This window comes from Hypanus sabinus, chromosome 19 (genome assembly GCF_030144855.1).
Source record: "Hypanus sabinus isolate sHypSab1 chromosome 19, sHypSab1.hap1, whole genome shotgun sequence".
Classification (NCBI taxonomy): domain Eukaryota; kingdom Metazoa; phylum Chordata; class Chondrichthyes; order Myliobatiformes; family Dasyatidae; genus Hypanus; species Hypanus sabinus.
Window position 1 is genome coordinate 51,477,013 of NC_082724.1, and position 20,225 is coordinate 51,497,237.

Below are 20,225 nucleotides of genomic sequence, written 5' to 3' on the forward strand. Positions count from 1 at the left end.
GTATCCTGTTGGCAAATGTACAGTCACTGGAGAACAAATTTGAGGAACTTAAGAAAAGATTGTTCCATCAGCAGGAAATGAAGAAATTCTGTGTCCTCTGCTTCACAGAGTTGTGGCTCACCCCAGATATGTTGGTAGGACCCAAGGGCTTTTCGATATACAGGATGGACCAGAGTGCATTCAATCCCATCAAAACTACTCAATAATCTTCAAAATCTTGGCCTCTTTACTTCCTTGTGCAATTGTTCCTCACTGGGAGATCAGAGGTGGAGAAGTCAGCAACTTTAAATTGCTCCATGTTATCATTTCAGGGTCTCCTAGGTCCTGCCCACAAGTGCCGTTTTGAATAAAACATGGCACCACCTCTACTTTCTTAGAAATTCAGCATGTCATCAAAAGATCTGACAAACTTCTATAGATGTGTGGTGGGGAGTATATTGACTGGCTGCATCACAGCATGGTATGGAAATACCAATGCCCTTGAACAGAAAACCCTGCAAAAAATAGTGGGCACAGCCCAACACATTATGGGTAAAATCCTTCCCACCTTTGAGCACGTCTACATGGAGCACTGTCACAGAAAAGTAATGTCCATCAGCAAGGACACCCACCACCCAGGATATGCTCTCTTCTCACTGCTGCCATCCGAAGAAGGCACAGTACCCTCGGAACTCGCATCACTTGGTTCAGGAACAGTTATTACCCCTCAGCTATCAGTCTCTGGAACCAACTTCACTTGCCCTGCCATTGAAACATTCAAAACAAAAACCTATGGACTCACTTTCAAGGACTCTTCATCTCACATTCTCAATATTTGCTGCTCATTTATTTATGTATTTTCTTTCATTTTGTCTTTTCCAAGTTGGTTGTTTGTCTGTCCTGCTGGGTGCAGTCTTTCACTGATTCTATTGTGTTTCTTGTATTTACTGCCAATACTCGCAAGAACGTGGATCAGGGTTACATGTGGTGAATTACAAGAAAATTTGCTTGGAATGTTGCTGCTCTGGAGCCCACCACTGGGGGCAGCAGAGGGCCACCTAGCATTTGAAAACAGTGGCACACTCAAAATGCTGGAGGAACTCAGCAGGTCAGGTAGCATCCATGGAGAGAAATAAAAAGTCAACATTTCAGGCCGAAACCCTTCATCAGGAATGTCTCAGAGGATTTCTAACTTGTAAAAGATTTCCAAATTAGAAAAGATATATGAACTACGAAGGATTGATAAACACGGGTGCAATTCTTACATACTAAAAGGACATGTTGTAGAAGGCTGAGGAATGAATTCTAATTCTTCTTTCTGTCACCTCCATGTTGCTGGCATTTTCCTAGCCATTCCTAACAATCCTAACTGTTTTCTAACATTTACAGAATGCTTTGCCTCTAATTGCATGTAAGGTTTTTCAGTTATATTCTCCTAACCAGGTGAATGCAATGTTTATTTAGGCCTAGGTTGGCCCCATTGTTTTCCTTGATTAAATCATAGGCCAACGAGATAACCTCATTCTTCATTTGGTTTGGACAAGAGGTTTAGCAGGAACATTGGTGAGAAGTTTAATTTTGTCAAAGTAACACTCTGACCCCTGGAAAGGTCAAGCTGGTGTGTCAGAAGGCTGAGTTGCCAATAAGCCCTTAGGCCCTGTAATGTGAATATCTGCCACACTTCTGAAAGAGGGCAGTAAGAATCCTGACTGGTGACCATTTGGTTTCTTTCATTCAGATTTTATCTTCATGCAAACGGTATGGGTTGGTGGGGATGGGGAGGGTGAATATCATCGAGTTACTCAAACAGGCAGCACAGTGGTACAGTTGGTAGAGCTGCAGCCGAGTTTCAATGCTGATCTGGGGTGCAATCTGTATGGGGTTCTTGCGTACTCCCTGTGACCACACGGCTGCCTTCCCCGTGCTCCGGTTTCCTCCCACATCCCAAAATGTGCAGGTCAGTGTCAGTACCAGAATCGGGATTATTGTCAATGACACAAGTTGTGGTATTTGTTGTTTCGCAGCAGCAGTGCATAACAATGCTATAAATTACAATAAGAAATATATTTTTGAATTAAGTATGCAGTGCAAAATGAGCAAAAATAAGTGAGGTTGTGTTCATGGGTTGGGTTATTGACCATTCAGAAATCTGATGGCGGAGGGGAAGAAGCTGTTCCTACAACACTGAGTGTGTGCCTTCATGCTCCTGTACCTCCTCTCTGGTAGTAACAAGGGCACGTCCTTAATGATGGGTGCTGCCTTTTTGAGGCATTGCCTTTTAAAGATGTCTTCGATGCTGGGGAGGATAGTGCTCATAATGGAGCTGGCTGATGGGTTATTAGTAAACTTGGCTTCTGTGAGTTGTATGTCCTGATGGTGGGAAGAATAAACACTAAATTCTGCAGATGCTGGAAATCCAGAGCAACACACACATAAATGCTGGAGGAACTCAGCAGGTCAGGCAGCATCTATGGAGAGGAAAAAACTGTCGACGTTTTGGGCTGGGACCCTTCAGCATGACAAATGGGCTAGTGTGAAAGTGAGTGATAATGATCAGCATAGATACAATGGACCACAGGGCCTGTCCCATTCTGTATCTCCCTATAAACACTTCTGGAGATTCACATCCCCAGCTTTAAACTTGTCCCTCTTTGTTCAGGTTGAGAGAGATTTCACAGCTTGTACATTCACTGCAGTCCTCAGGAAAAAGTGCCAATAAGTTTGAGACATGATGGCCCTGTTATTTGTGGGAAGCGGATGTGGAGACTGTGGGCAGTTTGTTTTGCACTCACATCCTGCAGGTCCTGCCAAACTGATGACTGGTCCGATCAGTGTTCCTAGACTACAGACAGCAGACTGAGCCACTTATAGACAGGTGGGCAGTTCAGATTGAGAATATTAAAATCAGATGCTTCGAACTCTGAGTCAGTGGAAGTCATCTAGCACAGATAATATGCGAATGGCTTTTAAAGAATCTGGGCTCTTCCATTTTCCTGGAGTTCATTGCTTACAGCTCATTAGACTTTCAAAAAGCAAATTTTACTTGTATCTTTGGTTTAAGAGGCCAATATATCTGAATCCAACACCTCCAGAAGTCATGGATTCTGAATTTTTCAATTACATTTCTCTATGATAGGTTTATCATTTTAAAGCCAGGAAGATATACTAGGATAACATTCAGTAAAACGCAGGCAGTAGACAAATCCTTACACAATCTAATCTGGTATTCTGTGTAATGAAAGGGTTAAAACAGATCTTTTTACTCGGACTGGAGTTGTCCATTCACCGTACTGATAATGAGCAAGTTTGTTAGTTAAAGATAATTGGGGTGGCATGGTAGCATAGCGGTTAGCACAGCACTTTATGGTACAGGAGACATGGGTTCAATTCCCACCACTGCCTGTAAGGAGTTTGTACGTTCTCCCCATGACTGCATGGGTTTCCTCCGGGAGCTCTGGTTTCCTCCCACAGTCCAAAGGCGTACCGGTTGGTCAGTTAATTTAAATAGTCCAGTGATTGTGCTAGACATAAATCGAGGTTTGCTGGGTTGCGTGCCTGGAAGCGCCTAAATCTCAATAAGTAAATAATGGCTCTTGATTCACAAGGTCAACAAGACTTTGAGGTATACAGATGTAAGCCATTCAGGAAATGTTATACAACTTGTTTTCTTTTTCCAAGGATGAACAAAACCATTTCACTTAGCAGAGTAATGTTTTGACTGGTAAGATTTTTGGGAACAAGTGAGACTAGTTCGGTGGAAATGCAAAAATCCACTCCATACATCTATCATTAAGAAATAGTTAATTTTAGAATTGTAGCTGACTGGTGGTATGCATAGATTAGAAAATAAGTGAGGGCTTTCTTGATCATGAGCAGTGCACAGACTCATTGGGCAGCTGTTCTCTGGCCAGAATCGTGATTGGTGCCAAGGAGATCTAGGAGACTCCAGGCCAGTTGTAAACCAGAGTCCTCGACCAGCAGAAGGGTGAGGGACCTGCTGCTACTGTATTAATAATTCTGTACTCTGTTTTAGATTTGTTTTGCTAATCCTTTGCATTATTTAGTAGAAGAGTGTGGGACCTGTTCTTTTATTGATTATTTTAGATTTAGTGTTTTATTATTATATATATTTGTTATTATACTCCAAGAAAAGACTCTGCAGCAGCTCGGAATCCTCAGAACCTGCTTATCGTTCCCTTACAACTGTTGCCTTGCTTATTGAACAAGGTGTGGACCCTGGAACGAGAGCACTAAAAGAATCGGTGCTGAGACACGAGTCATTACAAAATTAATACATAGATAAGCACGGTACTAAGAGTGTTGCTGTGCCAAGGACCCAGTGCTCTCTCTTGCCTGCTCACAACTGGGGCCCATGGTGAATCCCTGCACCTCCCTGCCAATGAATTGTCCCACGGGGTGAGTAAGCAAGCAAGCAAGAGGATCGAGTTTGCTGTAATGAAGTGGCACCCTATGATGTAGGGTACCATTGTACTGATGAATACACACTGGAGGAACTGTGGGTCAGGCAGCATCCATGGAGGGAAATGGATAGTTGGTGTTTCAGATCCAGGCCAGTGGAATTGGAATTGTTTCATTATTGTCACGTGTACACTGCGAAAAGCTTACTTTTGCATGTCATCCATACAGATCATTTCAGAACATAAGGTAGAATAATGGGAAAGCAATAAAATCAATGCTGTCATTCTAGACTGAAGGACAGAGAGCAGATGGCCATTATAAGGAGGTGGAGCAAAAAATAAGTAAAGCTGTTTAATTCACATCCCCTCATTTCTCAACTGTCCAGTACCTCCCTCTGATGTTCCTTGTCCTTCTCCTTGGATCCTGGAGATCCTTGCTTGTAGACCCCAGTCAGTTTGGACTGGTAAAAAACATCTCCCCCACAATCTCCATCAGTACAGGAGCACCAAAGGGATGTGTACAAAGCCCCCTGCTCTGCTTGGTTTACACCTATGACTGTGTAGATGAGTATAGCTCTAACACCATTTACAACTTTACTGACGGCACCACTGTTGTGGGCTGTATCAAAGGTGGTGATGAATCAGCATACAAGGGGTGATTGATAAGTGCGTGGCCTAAGGCAGAAGGAGTCAATTTTGGAAAACCTAGCATATTTATTTTTTAACATAGTCCCCCCCCCCCATATGTACACACTTAGTCCAGTGGTCGTGGAGAATACAGATCCCTTCTTGGTAGAAGTCGGCGTCTTGGACCTCCAGCAAGTTGTCTACAGCAGGGGTGATTGATAAATTCGTGGCCTAAGGTGGAAGGAGGTGAGTTATTAACTTCAAACTTTCTGCATAATCATTCAGAGTTGAACTGCATGTGCCCGTAACGAGAGCTGTACAACTCATCTCCTTCTACTTAGGCCACAAATTTATCAATCACCCCCCCCCCCCCCCCCGCTATGGACCACTTCTACAAAGAAGGGATCCGTATGCTTCACGACCACTGGACTAAGTGTGTAAATGTAAGTGGGGACTATGTTGAAAAATAAATGTGCTAGGTTTTCTAAAATTGACTCCTCCTACCTTAGGCCGTGAACTTATCAATCACCGTTCACACAGGAGATTGAAAACTTGACTCAGTAGTGTAATAACAACAACCTCTCACTCGGTGTCAATAAGGCCAAGGAACTGATTGTAAATTTCAGGAGAGGGAAACCAGGGGTCCATGAACCAGTACTTATCAGAGGATCAGAGGTGGAGCAGGTCAGTAGCTTTAAATTCCTGGGTGTCTCTATTTCAGAGGGCCTGTCCTGGACCCATCATATAAAGATCATTGTGAAGAAAGCACAACAGTGTCTCTACATCCTCAGGAGATTCGGTACATCATCAAAAACTTCGGCAGACTTCTATAGATGCGAGGTGGAAAATGTGCCAACTGGCTGCATTACAGCTTGGTATAGAAACACCAGTGCCTTTAATCGGAAAATCCAACAAAAGGTAGTGGATTCAGCTCAGTACATCACAGGAAAACTCTCCCAGCCACTGAACACATCTACATGAAACATTGCCATAGAAAAGCAGCATCCAACATCAACGATCCTCACCACCCAGGCCGTGCACTTTTGTTGGGGCTGCCAGTAGATAGAAGGTACAATAGCCTCAGGATTCGTAGCACCGGGTTCAAAAATAGTTACTACCACTCAACCATCAGGCTTTTCAACAAAATGGGATAGCTACACTCTGTTATATTGATGGTTATTACCTTGTTATTTCATGCTTGTTATTTTTTACTGTTTATTTATATCTGCATCTGCACAGTTTGTTTATAGTTCCTGATGTCCACAGTTTACACTTACTGTTCTATAGATTTGCTAAGTATGCCCACAGTAAAAGAATTTCAGGGTTGTATGTGGTGACACGTATGTACCCTGATAATAAATTTTACTTTGAACTTTCTTCCCTTTTCCCTTGATCCACTCTCTTCTCCTATCAGGTTCCTCTTTCTTCAGCCCTTTACCTCATCCACCTATCACCTCCCAGCTTCTCACCTCACCTCTCCTCCCCCAACCACCCACTTGTCCCCTCACCTTTGTTTCACATCTCACCTTCCAGATTGTTCTTTTTCCCCTCCTGTCACCTTCTTACTCTAGCTTCTTCCCTGGTTCCTTTCAATAGACAACAGACAATAGACAATAGGTGCAGAAGTAGACCATTCGGCCCTTCGAGCCTGCACCACCATTTTGAGATCATGGCTGATCAATTACTATCAATACCCGGTTCCTGCCTTGTCCCCATATCCCTTGATTCCCCTATCCATAAGATACCTATCTAGCTCCTTCTTGAAAGCATCCAGAGAATTGGCCTCCACTACCTTCCGAGGCAGTGCATTTCAGACCCCCACAACTCTGGGAGAAGAATTTTTTCCTTAACTCTGTCCTAAATGACCTACCCCTTATTCTCAAACCATGCCCTCTGGTACTGGATTCTCCCAGCATCTGGACCATATTTCCTGCCTCTATCTTGTCCAATCCCTTAATAATCTTATATGTTTCAATCAGATCCCCTCTCAATCTCCTTAATTCCAGCTTGTACAAGCCCAGTCTCTCTAACCTCTCTGCGTAAGACAGTCCAGACATCCCAGGAATTAACCTCGTGAATCTACGCTGCACTTCCTCTACAGCTAGGATGTTCTTCCTTAACCCTGGAGACCAAAACTGTACACAATACTCCAGGTGTGGTCTCACTAGGGCCCTGTACAAATGCAAGAGGATTTCCTTGCTCTTGTACTCAATTCCCTTTGTAATAAAGGCCAACATCCCATTAGCCTTCTTCACTGCCTGCTGCACTTGCTCATTCACCTTCAGTGACTGATGAACAAGGACTCCTAGATCTCTTTGTATTTCTCCCTTACCCAACTCTACACTGTTCAGATAATAATCTGCCTTCTTGTTCTTACTCCCAAAGTGGATAACCTCACACTTATTCACATTAAATGGAGGGTCTCGGTCTGAAATGTCGACTGTTTATTCCCCTACATATTTGCTGTCTTAGCGTTTTGTGGGCATTGCTGAGAAATCAAATGGTATGATGAGGAGGTACTTACAGTTTGGTACCCTGCACAGTTATTTAGGAGTTACCTATGTTAAAACTGTGCAATTCACAATTTTACCTTGTAAATTGCATGCTTTCAACTTAGTTAATTCCTAAATTGCTGAGCAGGATAGTAAATTCAAGGATTATTCCAGCTGGACTGTGGGTACTGGGCAGGCCCAAATACTGAATGGGGCTGAATTAAGGAAAAAGACTTGAATATTTTATTTTTGAAAAATATCTACTCAAATCTGCCTAAGTAGGTAGATGGGATTTGATTTAAGACTTTCAGCAGTGCCTTGCTCTCTTCAAATAGCACTGACATGTTACCTTCAGTCATTTTGCAGATATCAGGTGGAATTTGTTGACTGTACTGAATTGTCTTGTAAAATCTTCAAGATGAATTTCCTGGACATGCTCAAAAATAACCTCAGACAAAAATAATCAGGAGATATTCTTATATTTTTTTTCTCCTCTTTTGAGGCTTATTACAAGCAGCAAGGCCACTGGGCAGCCAGCATAGTCAGGGATCTAAGCACATGCTTGCTGCAGGAAGAGCACACAATAGATAAAAGAGTGTGTGAAATGCGGTGGGTATCAAAGCTACCATTGTTAATTGTTTGACATTTGACAATCAATGAAGGTATTGAGGGAGCATTGGGAGGTGGGAGGTCCCGCGGTGAAACATTCCAAAATGGGATAACACAAGAGCTGGTCCAGGCAGCAGCCACGACATATGATATTTGCAGTGCAATGATGAATGGAGCAGTTTCTGCTTTAGATTATTAGCCAGGAAGGAAAATAACTTAATTATTTTTGTTTCGTTAAACTGAAATCAAAGAAATAAACGTTTCAAAATTGTCTTAAATGCAAGCTATCAGCTTGCCTTTTAGCGTAAAGCTATGGGGGGGGGGGGCAGCAACCAGGAATCAATTCCTGCCACTGTCTGTCAGAGGTTTATATGTACGTTCTCCCTGTGACAGCACGGTTTTGCTTCAGTTTCACTCCAAAGGCACGCGGGTTATTTTTATTCAGTCATATAAAATAAATAAAAAATCTTGCTGTCATTGATCATAATGCTGCTGTTCAATGTGTTTAACACCACTGAATCAGTCAAAATCTGTACTCTTTATCAGTTTACATTTTGAGCTTTCATTCACTCTGATGAGAAACAGCATTACATATGCCTGAATATGGATACTTGTTTCCTGCAGGTTTACACAGGAGGAATGCTAGATACTCTGTTTTTCATCAGAGGTTTTAATTTTTATTCACCAAAGAACCCGTTTCATTAAATAGCATACTGACCTGTAATGCTTGAATATTGTTGTTTTACCAAATTACCTTTATTTCATTAGAGATATAAACTCTGCTGAATCTAGACACAGAATCTATAAACTGTCAAGTTTCAGTTAAAGGAATAAATTATTTCAGATTAAGTTCAACATTATTCCCTTTTATGAGCTCATTAAAATTGGTTAGGATTCCATACAAGTGAGTTCCCATGGGCAAATGTTTTCCTATTGGATCACATAATTATTTTTGGTGTACGAACTATCATGAGAATACTCTGTTAAAATAATTAAATCTTTCGATGTGAAACAAGGAGATTACTCACAACTCCTTGCCGCTCCTCTGCCATCTGAATCAAAGGAGTTGATTTAGTTGCATTTTAATCACAGTAATGTGAGGAATAGTGATTCAGGATTAAAGTTTGTCAAGTGCACATTGATACGTAGAGTGAAATGCGTCATTTGGGTTAACAACCAAGACACCTGAGGGGGTGCTCGAGGCAGCCCCCGAGTGTCGTCACACATTCCGGTGCCAACATGGCATGCCCTCAGAGTTCAGCAGAACAACACAGAACACAACAAGCAGCAAAACAAACAGTAATCTCAGGCCTTGGGCTGCATTCACTTTGTCCCAGTTCCATTACACCAATCAAGCCCCAGTAAGTGACCAGAAGGTGACCATGACAAAGTTAGCTCACTACTCTGAATAAAGTTTAAAACATATGTAGCCAGACTAAACGTTCTCTTGACGTGGGCCGAGCTGGCAAGACAATTGCTCAGCTTGGAATGACTAGGAACTTGTCCTATTTGTTGCTGGCCAGGAAAGGAAAGATGGAGCCCTGTTTATTTGTGCTTCATCATAAGAATTTGGTGAATATCTGAATGTTTTCTCTGCTCATTGCCAATCCATTGTGACTTGTTTTACTTCCACTTATCAAAGACCTTTAGAACTGTGAACTCATGAAATTTCCGCCTAATCTCTTTTCAATGGGAACAATATTTGCTTATCCATCTCTCAATTCAGCTGAAATCCCCCATTCTTGGTGCAGTGCCAGTAATTGCTGAGTACTCAGTCTCACTTTTACCGAGCAGATCGGATTACTCTCCACGCAAGGGCATTGGTGTTTCCACACCAGGCTGTGATATACCAACGCAAACACGAGGAAATCTGCAGATGCTGAAAATTCAAGCAACACACACAAAAAGCTGGAGGAACGCAGCAAGTCAGGCAGCATCTATAGGAAGAAGTACAGTCGACGTTTCGGGCAGATGCTGCCTGGCCTGCTGCGTTCCACCAGCATTTTGTGTGATATACCAGTCTATATTCTCCAGCACACATCTATGGAAGTTCGTCAAAGTTTTTAAATGTCAAAAGGAATCCTCAGATTTCCTAAGAAAGTAGAAGTGCTACTGTGCTTTTCTCATATTGCACTTGTGTGCTGGGCCGAGGACAGATCCTCTGAAATGATAACACTGAGGAACTTGAAGCTGCTGACCCTCTCCACCTCTGATCCCCTGATGAGGACTGGCTCATGGACCTCTGGTTTCCTCCCCCTGAAGTCCATAATCAGCTCCTTGGTTTTGCTGACATTCAGCAAGAGGTTGCTGTTGTGGCATCACTCGGCCAGATTTTCAGTCTCCCTCCATTGATCAATCACCACCATTGATTCAGCCTACAACAGTGGTGTTGTCAGCACGCTTGAATATGCCATTGGAGTTGTACTTAGCCACAAAGTCATAAGGGTAAAGCGCGTCAGCAGGGGGCTAAGCACACATCCCTGTGGTGCACCTGTGCTGTTGCAGAATGTAGAGGAGAAATTGCCAATCCGAACTGACTGGGATCTGCAAGTGAGGAAATCCAGGATCCAATTGCACAAGGAGATATTGAGAGCAAGATCTTGAAGCTTATTGATTTGTTTTGAGGGGATGATGGTGTGAAATACCATGCAATGGTCAATAAAAAGCATCCTGATGTATGCATTGTGGTGAACTACATATACCTGTCTGGATACGCCCCCCCCCCAGCTGACTGCTCCTGTGGCTCCTCCCACAGACCCCTGTATAAAGGCGACTGAGGTCTGAGCCCGGCCTCTCAGTCTCCAGGATATAGTATGGTGGTCAACCACTGCTTGTTCCTTCTTCCAGTCAATAAAAGCCGATATCTCGCCTTTACGTCTCAGAGTGAGTTATTGATGGTGCATCATGCATCTTTGCAGTCGAGATGCTCCAAGATTGAATGAGGAGCCAATAAGATGAGATCTGCTGTGGATCTGTTGTACTAGTATGCAAATTAGAGCAGATCCCAGCTGCTTCTTGTTTGTTTCATCACCAGCTTCATCACTGTGGATGATGTTCATTGAGGCAGATTCCCCTGTTCTTCTTTGTATAAGTGAGATCTGCTTGAAGCAGGTGGGAACCCCAGATTGCTGAAGCCAGAGACAAAAGATATCGGTGAACACTCCAGCCAATTGATCACTCCTTGGCCTGTACCCTGTCTGCGCTAGACTCCTTTTGTCGGTTCACCCTCCAGTGGGATGCTGTCACACTGGCCTCTGAAACCACAGGATCATCGGGGACTCTGGGAGTTTGTGATGGTTTCTCCGTGTTTTGATGGTCAATGCAAGGATTGAAGACATTAAGCTCAGCTGGAGGCAAAGCCCTGTTGCACCTGTGTCACTTGGTTTTACTTTAAAAAAGGAAATAGCACTCAAGCCCTGCCACAACTGTCCAGCATCCTTTGCTGACTCGGGGTAGTCCGGAATCGTCACTTCGCCCGTGAGAGGGCTTTCAGGGGATTGTACCTCACTTGGTTGCCAGACTGGAATGCCTCTGATCTGGCCCTCAGTGGAATGCAGATCTCTTGGTTCATCCAGGGTTTCTGCTTGGAGAAGACTCTGAATGATTTTGTGGGGACGTGCTCATCTACAACTGTTTAAATGAAGTCTGTGACAGCCGTGGTGTACTCATTCAGATCCACAGATGAGCCATTGAACACGGTTCAATCCACTGCAGTGAGAGTAATTCAAAAGAGACATACATGGTACGTAACCCCACCCCCACCTTCCACCGAAGCGTTGCCATGGTTTGCTGGTGCCTCCTTGCCAACCTGGAACACAGGAAATGCAACAAAAAAAACACTATATATAACAATGTGAAATAGAGGAAAGCTGTTTTTCCCTCCACTGAAGGAAGATTACCTTTACACACTGTTTGGAGAAACTTTTGGTGTATGTGGGGGGGGGGGGGGTGAGATTGGGCGGTTCTATTGCAAGGACACTAGTTTGGAAGTGTGGCATGAAATGGAAAGAGGTAAATACTATTTTGCTTCATGGATGGTAAAATATAAAAGAGTATAGTGCTGCTTTGTATAATTTCTACTGGATGATCTAGTGAGGGAACTTCCAGCTTGTAATCCACAACCTGTAATGCTCTAAAGCTTTTACAGGGAGTCTGCTGGTTTTGGGGTTCAGAGCAGGTTGAGATTCAGATTTGTTTATCAGATGTACATCGAAGCACACAGTGAAACGGGTCGTTTGTGTTAACAACCCACACATCCAACAGTATGCTGGGGAAAACCCACAAGTGTCATCACACATTCACAGAACACAACAAAACAGAACAAGCTCTGACCCTCCCTCCCACCCACGCACACGCACAGTCCTCCAACCCCAGTACAGACCAACTTCAGCCCCCAGTAGACTTTTAGATGTGCAGAATATGGCCTTCAACTTCCCCAGCAGATTTGGGGTTCCAGCCCATGAGCCTCGGCTTCTAGACTTCTGATTGACTTTCGGGTTTCGATGTTCGATAGCGACCTAAGATTTGCCAATGATGATGAACGAGGACCCTGGATGATAACCATAAACGCTGGGTCTCGAATACCCAACTCACCCTTAACAGGACATGAACACTAGGCATCAAACTCCGGTCTTGCCAATTTGCATACCTAGGGGTTACCATCGCTTGTGCTCCCCGCCCATATGGAAGTCTGATTCCCGAATACACCAATAACTCCTGGTCTGCTAGGAGACCCAGAAGTGATTGCCAATGGGAATATATAACCATATAACAATTACAGCACGGAAACAGGCCATCTCTGCCCTTATAGTCCGTGCCGAACGCTTACTCTCACCTAGTCCCACCGACCTGCACTCAGCCCATAACCCTCCACTCCTTTCCTGTCCATATACCTATCCAGTTTTTTTTTTAAATAACAACGTCAAACTTGCCTCTACCACTTCTACTGGAAGCTCGTTCCACACAGCTACCACTGTCTGAGTAAAGAAGTTACCCCTCATGTTACCCCTAAACTTTTGCCCCCTAACCCTCAACTCATGTCCTCCCTCAAAAGAAACTGTCCTTCATTGGGACATTATTAGGAGAACACAGTTATCAGAAAAGTGCTGCATTCAATGGCACTGATCCACGATCCCTTGTTCGTAGCTGCCAAGGTCAGGTTGGGGGTGGGGAGGGGTAGTATATTGTAGAAAGGCATTCTAGGAACCAGAATTTTCCCATTTCTCCATCGTACTGATCTTACAGTGCCAGGAATCTGGGTTGAGTTCTCACCACTGTAAGAAACTTGCATGTTCTCCCCGTGACCACGTGGATTTCCTCTGGATGCTCTGGTTTCCGCCCACCGTACAAAGACGTACAGGTGAGCAGGTTAATTGTTCCATGGGTGCTATTGGCAGTGCGGAGTCTTAAGGCCATGTTACCATGCTGTATCTCTGAATTTAAAACAAAATCATTGTCCACTCAAGTAAGTCAATTCAGCTGGGCTCAGAATGTGATTTAACAATGAAGTCTGGATGCAGATATCTTTGTGAAGCACACACCCTCAGCTGATTACTTCTTCAGTCTTATTCCATGCCAGGAAACATTCAGGATCTAGGGCTGCAGAAGCCCTTTAGAAGCTACTTTGTATGTGTGGAAATAAGCAAGGTTGGTGAGTAAGGCTTAGTTTGTTAATGAAAGACAGCATGTTCCTAACTCACTCTTCACAAACGTGAGTCATTCACTTCATTAGGTGTATGAAAAATACTAAACATTTATCTTATTTACTGGAATTACTCTGGTAATGATGAGCACAAAAGCACGTTACGGTATTGTTGTAGTAACCTGTCTGCTTCACTAATGTTCTTCAGGGAGGAAGTCTGTTGTTCTTGCACTGTCCGTGACTCAAGGCTTGGAATAAGGCTGAACTCTGAAGTGATTTAGCAAACCACTCATTTGTATAGTCATTAAAAGTAAGGCAGACCCAGGCACCAATTTCAGATATGTTCCCTGCCCGTACAAGGTCCTCTTTACAAACGTCTGGGACTGGAGCGAAACTGAAACTGGTGTCCTGCAGACTGCTCTTGCAACACCTGATACTGCACTCACAGAATCCAGACGTGTGATCCACCATTCCTCCATTACACTCCCTGGGAATGCCACATCCCACTGAACTGATCCATCAGAGGAAGAGACACAGGGAGGTACAGAAAGGAGGGGGGAGCCGGGGTGTCATCAGAATCAGATTTAATATCACCGGTATGCGTCAGGACATTTGTTGTCATGCGGCACCAGTACAATGCATACATAATAATCGAAATTCAAGCTCCTGCCTCCTTCCTGATGGTAGCAGTGAAAAGAGGACATGTCCTGGATGATGTGCGTCCTTGATTGTGGATGCCACCTTTTCAAGGCATGGCTTCTTGAAGATGTCCTGGATGCTATGTCATCCCATGCCCACACTTTGAAAGGTCTGATCACCTGGCTGTACTTCTACTAGCTGAGTATAGGCAGAGATTGATGACCACAGCACCAAGAGGACCAAGAAGGTATGAACTGCAACTGGAGTTAATGTAGTCTCCTGGTTTCAGGTAAAACCTCCTTCTCCTCCTCCTGTGGTGATAGAGGCAGATTCATTCAGGATATTTAAGAAACTCTTAGATAGGCATGTGGATGATAGAAAAATTGAGGGTTATGTAGAAGGGAATGGTTATAACTTTAAGTTAAAAAGTCAGTACAATATTATGGGCCAAAGGGCCTGAAGTATGCTGTGATGTTATATGTTCAGCATCCTGTTATTTTTTCTATTTTGTCTCAAGGTACTTATGTATGAAATGATTTGTCTGGTTAGCATGCTAACTAAAGTTTTTCACTGTATCTCAGTATACATAACAATAATAAATTTATTCCAATATCATCGCTGACTTAGCATGTCTTAGTATCTCCTAACACATCAAGTTTTGTTTTCTAACATCAAGTAGCATTGACTTGTACAACACAGAAACAGGCCCTTCAGCCCACTCTATCCATACTAGCAATCAAATACTCATCCACACTTATTCTGTTTGGTCCATTGCCTTCTCAGCCTCGATGATTCTGGTGCATGTAAAAAGTAAATGTTTGGTCTAGGTATTTTTGCCCAATATGGTAATGCTGCAAGTTGTTTATTGTGTGCAGTGTGCTGGTGACTATGTTAAGATTCCTCTGTCTGACTGTTTCAGACTGCAAGTTCCGTTGCCACTACCGCTGCCGACCTCTGATCCAGCTCGACTGCAACCGGCCAAAGATCAAAACGTTGAACCTTGTGGACGGCGCAGAACAGCCACTCGAACAGGACACCAATGTGGTAGGGATTGTACAACTTCCTGGTAATAGGAGCCTGAGGAGGGCAGGGGGAGGAATGCAGGAGGGTAGGATTCCCCAGGGACAGCTGGTGCAAGGCAGGTTTATACAAGACACTAACTGCACTATGGTAATGAAGCAGATAATTGTAGTTTATTTGATACCCTTACGTAAGGTGGTGTGAAACCAGTTCGTATTACTTCCAGAGCCTTTCCTTCCAAACTCAGTGACAGCCATGTCTCAGGTCACAGTTACAGACAGAGTGACTTTGTCAGCACCAGCTAATCAACACCCTCAAGCCTGTCAGCTGTAATAGGACACAAGATCTGATTATACTTAGGTGATGTAATTATAGGAAAATGAACCTTGTTAACTCTTACCCTTCTGAATAATCAGACACTCTCTACCATTACAAATTAATCCGCACTCTTCTGAACAAACAAGCTCTTCAAGGACTCGTGTCTAATCTTGTCAATTAAATGATAGTCTTGATGATACTGTCAGAAGCTAACTTTGAATCTGAATGAGACTCCTTCATAAGGAATAGGAGCAGGAGTAGGCCATCTGGCCTGTTGAGCCTCTTCTGCAATCCAGTAAGATCATAGCTGTGGATTCAGTTCCACATAGCTACTTTCTTCCCATAAACTTTTAATTTCCCTCCAATGCAAAAAATCTTTTTAACTGTGTCTTAAATAGATAGCTGTTGTGTATTTAATATTTCAGTAATATTGTAAATTGTTTGAATAAGCATTCTTTGTTTAAGTCATTCATTATGTAAAAGTATGTGAACGGCATACGTCATTATGCCACCATGTCATAAGTGTGTGCTGGGCTACAAGTAAGAACGAAGTTGACATGTTGATTGCCAGGCTCCCATATTTTCTTTTCTATTCACTTTTGGAGTTTCAAACATAACTGTGGTGACAAATAAGTTTTAAAATGACCTGTTACAGTTTCCTACCTGTTAAAGCACAGCGAAACATTCTAGTTAAAAAACAAGTGCAGCGTGTTTTCTTCACAAGAGGACAGAAACAGTTGAGTAAAATACAAAGCACAGCACATTTTTCTTCACAAGGCCAGAAGATGGTAGAGTTTAAAAAAGGCAGAAAATCAATGAAATTCAGGGGTTCATAAACAAGTGAGTACAGAGAGATAATTTAAATTTTTTTAAAAAGAGCAGAAATGGCTGGCTACATCAGAAAGAGATCTGTTCGATTAAACCACAGATAATTGGATATTTTGTACTAAGTAAATTGCCCAGTATTTTGAAGCAATTGAATAGCAAAGTAGCATGCACACAAAGAGCATTTTGGGCAAACAAAAATAGATGGACCACACAGGGAAGAGAAAAAGATAAAAAGTCAAGTTACAGTTTCAAGAAGAGCACTAATCTGCATGCTGTTGATGGAAAAATCTGACAATGATGAGAGTGACGCAGGTCTGAGATTTATACTATGAAAACTAACAAGAGACAAGCACGATGGCTCACACTAGAAGTGAATGGCAAATTAATTAAAATGTAATTGAACGCTGGCTCAGCTGTTTCAGTCATTCCACAGAATGAGTTTGAATGGTAATTGAAAGACACTGAACTGAAGCCTGCAGACATTGAAATAAGAACTTGTACTAGAGAAAAGTTAACCCCTGTGAGAATGACATTCATAACAGTGAGATACAACAACCAACAAACCTGAGCTTATATGCGGTAAAAACAGGAGGGCCAGCATTGTGGGCCCATGACTGGCTGAGACAAGTACAACTTGATAGGAAATCCATCGATCATGTGCATGCCACATCCCCTGTAATAGAGTCGTCAACTGAAAGCGAATTAAGGAAGGTACTGGATGAGGCCACACCTGTGTTCAAGGATGGCATTGAAAAACTCAAACATATCAAGTGTAAAATAGTGTTAAATTAAAATGCAACACCCAAGTTTTAAAAAGCCTTTCCAGTTCCTTATACCATCCATGATAAATTAGCCAGTGAGCTAGATCGCATATAGGCAGAAGGAATTCTTTCCAAGGTTGAGCGGAGCATGTGGGCAATGCCAGTGGTCCCAGTGGCCAGGACAAATAGGTCTGATAGGACCTGTGATGATTTTAAGATTACCAGCAACCCAGTACTGAAAGTAGATCAATACCCTCTGTTCAGGATAGAGGATATATTTTCAAACATTTCTGGAGGGAAACACTTCGGCAAAGTAGAATTAGCTGAGGTCTACCTGTAGATGGAGATGGAAGAAGAGTAAAAGGTGTCTGTCACTACAAACACTTACAATGACTTTATCACTATAATAGTCTTAACTTAGTATAGCATCTGCACTTGTACACTCACAGAAAGCAATGGACCCGGTGCAACAGGAGGGCCCAGGGTCTCAATGTTACCTGGATGACATTATCGTTACCGGATCTCCAAAATCTCAAGACAGTGTTAAGAAGATTATGAGATTATGGGCTCAGAGCATGACGCTACAAGCGTGAATTCTTTAAACTAAGCATCACTTACTCTGGTGACACCATTGATGCACAAAGATTACACAAGTGTGCTGAGAACATTCAAGTAGTGGTGGTCACCCCAAGGCCAAAACATGTATCACAATCATGGTCCTTTTTAGGGTCTGTCAATTACTATCACAGGTTCCTGCCAAACCCGGCTACTGTGCTTCACCCCTTGAACTCATTACTACAGGTCAGGAAGAATGGGCAATGGACAACGTAATATGAGGTGGCTTTCCAAAAAGGCAGAGGCAGAGGTAACATCAGTCACTGTACTCACACATTATGATCCACACCATGCAGTGAAGCTTGCCTGTGACGCCGCACCTTCTGTACAGTCATGTCACGTGTTATGAGTGATGGAAGTGAATGGCCCATAGCCTTTGACTCCCTTACCACTGTAGTGAGACGTTATGCACAGATTGACAGAGAGGCCCTGATTCTGGTTTGGGTTGTAAAAAGTTTCAATCAGTACTTGTATGGGAGAGATTCTACTGTCCCTACTGATCATCAACCATTGGTGTCCAGTTTTGAATGCTCAGAAGGGTGTTCCACTAACAGCTGCACCAGGAATGCAGAGTCGGGCTCTGTTTCAATTACAAAATTGAACTCAAGAGGACCACTAATTGTGGAAATACTGATGAATTGTCCAAGTTACCATTAAAAAAGAAAATACCTGAAAAATTTACAAAAGAGGACACTTGACATATTCTCACTAATGCAAATTAGAAAAACTCCCTATTACAGCTGAGGCAATCCAAAGGGAAACTAGAAAAGACACCCACACTGCCTCAGGTCTACATAACCACTGAAAATAACAGGAACGTGCAGCTGAAATTCCAGCTCCCCCATTTTTACCAGCACCAGCATGAACTTACCCTTGACAGGAGTTACCTCATGGTGATACAGAGTTGTTGCCCCATCCAAGCAGAGATCAAATGTGCTGGAGGAACTACATTCTGATCATCTTGGCATGGTCAAAATGAAAGTGTTGGCTCAAAGCTTTGTCTGGTGGCCTATGATATATCAGCAGATCGAGCAGCTTACCACGCTCTGTTTGGGTTTCCAACACATTCAAAAGATGCCAAGAGCAGCACCTCTCCAGCCCTGGGAATGGCCTGCATTGCACTGGCATTGTATTTATGTGGATTTTTCCAGACCATTCATGCGCACAAATTTCTTGGTAATAGTGGATGAAGCTACAAGTGTTCCCAATAACAGCCTCTCACACTGGTGATATGTTGAGAAGCTTCTTCTCCAGTACAGTTGTTCCAAAACACTTAGTGACAATGGACTGCAGTCATTCTTAAAAGTGAATAGAATTAGACATATTACATCAGCAATGTGCCGCCCAGCTACAAATGGCTTGGTGGAAAGATTTGTCCAGAGGGTAATGAACACACTATGAGCAATGTCAGCAGAAATTGCTTCCCTGACACCGAATCAGAAGGTTGCCAATTTCCTCCTTGCATATCACAATACAGCACACTCCACAGATCCAATGCTGGTCTTGTGGCCCACAAACGTGCCTGCAGAGACTAAACTCTCAGCACAGTCAACATCGAAATCGATGGACAGCCGAAGAAGAGAATCTCCACAACCAACGACTCCTTAGTTTTCCCTTGCGCTCACGCTTGGATCTCCTCAAACCCGATCTTAGAGGGATTATGCAGAACGAACAGCTGAGACACGTAACAGTGTAAACAACTTTCCTGCCTCCGTTTTATCTATCCTTTTCATAATTTATAGAAGATCTCCTTTTATTCTCTGAATTCCGGCAAGTATAATCAAAGGCAACTCAATCCCTACACTACTTCCAATGCCAGTGTATCAAATAAAGAGACCAGAACTGCTTGCATTACTCCCGGTGCAGTCTGACCAGTACCTTCATGAGGGAATCTGCAGATGCTGGAAATCCAAGCAACACACAAAATGCTGGAGAAACTCAACAGGCCAGGCAGCATCTATGGAAAAGACTGCTTACTCTTTCCCATAGATGCTGTCTGCGCTGCTGAGTTCTTCCAGTCTTTTGTGTGTGTTGCTCATCAATACCATTACAGTTTCAGCATAATCTCTCTGGCAGTGCCTCTGGCAATGAAGGCCAACATTCTATTTCTCTTCTTGATAACCTGTAACACATGTAAACCGAACTCTTGCGATTCATGCACAAGTATTCCCAAGTCCCTCTGCATAACATCATACTGCAATCTTTCACAATTTTAAATAATAATCTGATCTTCTATTTCTCTGCCCAAGTGGATGATCTCACACCTATCAACATTGTA

General features: G+C 43.0%; 1 protein-coding gene across 2 annotated transcripts in view; it reads left to right on the top strand.

Annotated features, from left to right (window-relative positions):
- Window positions 1-20,225, top strand: part of rassf1 (Ras association domain family member 1) — a 109,857-nt gene that overhangs the window by 61,179 nt on the left and 28,453 nt on the right. For both annotated transcript variants that reach the window (XM_059944403.1, XM_059944404.1), the window contains exon 2: window positions 15,325-15,449. In XM_059944403.1, the coding sequence (XP_059800386.1) occupies window positions 15,325-15,449 (125 nt within the window). The remainder of the gene's footprint in view (window positions 1-15,324; window positions 15,450-20,225) is intronic.